We start from the raw sequence: 1,719 nt of genomic DNA on the forward strand, positions 1-1,719 counted from the left end.
AAATAGGGTATTTTGCACCAAAGTAGTTCCCGTAAATTTTGCAGTCTGGAGCAGAAAATTTGGCTTACTCCGTAATTATGTGCGTATACAAAAATATTTTTTGAAATATGATAAACACATGTATATAGTGTGTGAGTTTTAGGTATAGTATGGGTTATTGACACCTCTTTAGGTGCTATATATTGTTAGTATATGAATAACAAATAGTGTGGTGGCGGAAGTTATGGCGAACGACGATGACGGTGGTAGAAATGCCAGCGACGACGACGAGAAAGACGACGATGTAGAGGCGAGCAGGTATGCCTTTCTGCAGGAGGCAGATGTGCGTAGCGAATTAGATGCATCTAATGCAACGGTGAATGATGCATGCCATTGTTTTGAACTAATACAACGGAAGAGTTTCAAAGATTGGCGAAAGCGATTAGTGATGGAAGTATCAATACACTCAGTGATGCCTACTGGGAGGCAGTAAATGCTGTAGAACCTAGTATATCACGCACTAACTATAGCGATCAAAGCGACCATGAATCGTCTGATGACAGTAGCAGCGATATGTTACCACAGCAAAAGACCACGCCAATGATCATATCAATAACAGTATTGTCTATACTAGCTTATAATACGCCACTAATGGTAACAGCTAAATTAATATCAAGACGAGCACTAGTGTACAGATACAGAGTTTCATTCGACGAAGTAGCAGGACACATGTTGGAAATGGACACGTTCCGTAGAGACTTGCGGATGTCATTTGGCCAGTTCTTACTGCTAAAGCAAGCTATCAACCCAATATATCAAAGAGATAAGTATATGGCAAATCTAAGAAACGGGTGTATAGAAGTGAACGTACTACTCTGTGATTCTTATCAGGCGGACAGGTCACCGATTTAAAGTGTGTGTATATCACACACGCAAGTACCATGTATGATACAATACGTAGAGTCATAAGAGCTATTAATCAAGTCACAGTTGTCAAGGCTTTGCAATTTGCGTTCCCTAAAACGGAAGTCGAATTTCGTACAATAGCTGAAGGCTTGCGATATCAACACACGGAATCATGACTCATTGTGTGGGTGCAACGGATGGGTTATTCGTCAAAACAAAGTTTCCTAGTGAAAAGCAGTGTGCATGTCGCCAACGACTTTTTTCTTGACCATAAGATGGCACTGTAACAGCACTAGGTGTCAATTGTCAAGCAATATGTGACTATATATATATATATTTACGGCGTTCGTGTAGTAATACGGCCTCCGGTCAGTCTAAAATATCAAGATCAAATGGAATAACACATTGGTTTCTATTTGAATTTAAAATAATTTAAAACAAGTTTTTTTTCCAATATTTCCAAAATGTTCTAAATTCACTTTGATGGCTCCAATAGCCTGAGTATTTGGCATAAAACATTTACTTGGACCTATTTGATACATTAGTAGATGTAGGATATTATAAATTAAATTTTTATAATCTCTGAACTACTACTTACAGGTTTTGGTCTTCCCGCCAATCTCCAAAATCCAATAAGTCTTTTTCATATATAACTTTTCTTCAGATGGAACTTTATTTATATTAGCCAATGTATTAACGTGACTTACGTTATTATGTCTATCTACAAATTAGGCATGTGGTCATGAACACTTAGTACTTCTAGTGAAAATTATTCAATAAAGAACAGCTAGAGGTACGCCCTGTGTGATCGAGGATATTTAAGCTCTTAACAAG

The 1,719-nt window shown here is 37.6% G+C and overlaps 2 protein-coding genes across 2 annotated transcripts; both read left to right on the top strand.

The window, feature by feature from the left end:
* Positions 1-223: 223 nt before the first annotated feature.
* SARC_13849 (hypothetical protein) lies at positions 224-472 on the top strand (the record flags this gene model as incomplete). Its single annotated transcript, XM_014292018.1, has 1 exon — positions 224-472. The coding sequence occupies one exon, from the start codon at positions 224-226 to the stop codon at positions 470-472; it is 249 nt and encodes an 82-aa protein (XP_014147493.1).
* Positions 473-552: 80 nt separating this feature from the next.
* On the top strand, positions 553-891 carry SARC_13850 (hypothetical protein; the record flags this gene model as incomplete). Its single annotated transcript, XM_014292019.1, has 1 exon — positions 553-891. One exon carries the CDS (start codon positions 553-555, stop codon positions 889-891), a length of 339 nt encoding a protein of 112 aa, XP_014147494.1.
* Between the last annotated feature and the right edge of the window lie 828 nt (positions 892-1,719).

Source organism: Sphaeroforma arctica, assembly GCF_001186125.1.
Source record: "Sphaeroforma arctica JP610 unplaced genomic scaffold supercont1.3826, whole genome shotgun sequence".
NCBI lineage: Eukaryota > Ichthyosporea > Ichthyophonida > Sphaeroforma > Sphaeroforma arctica.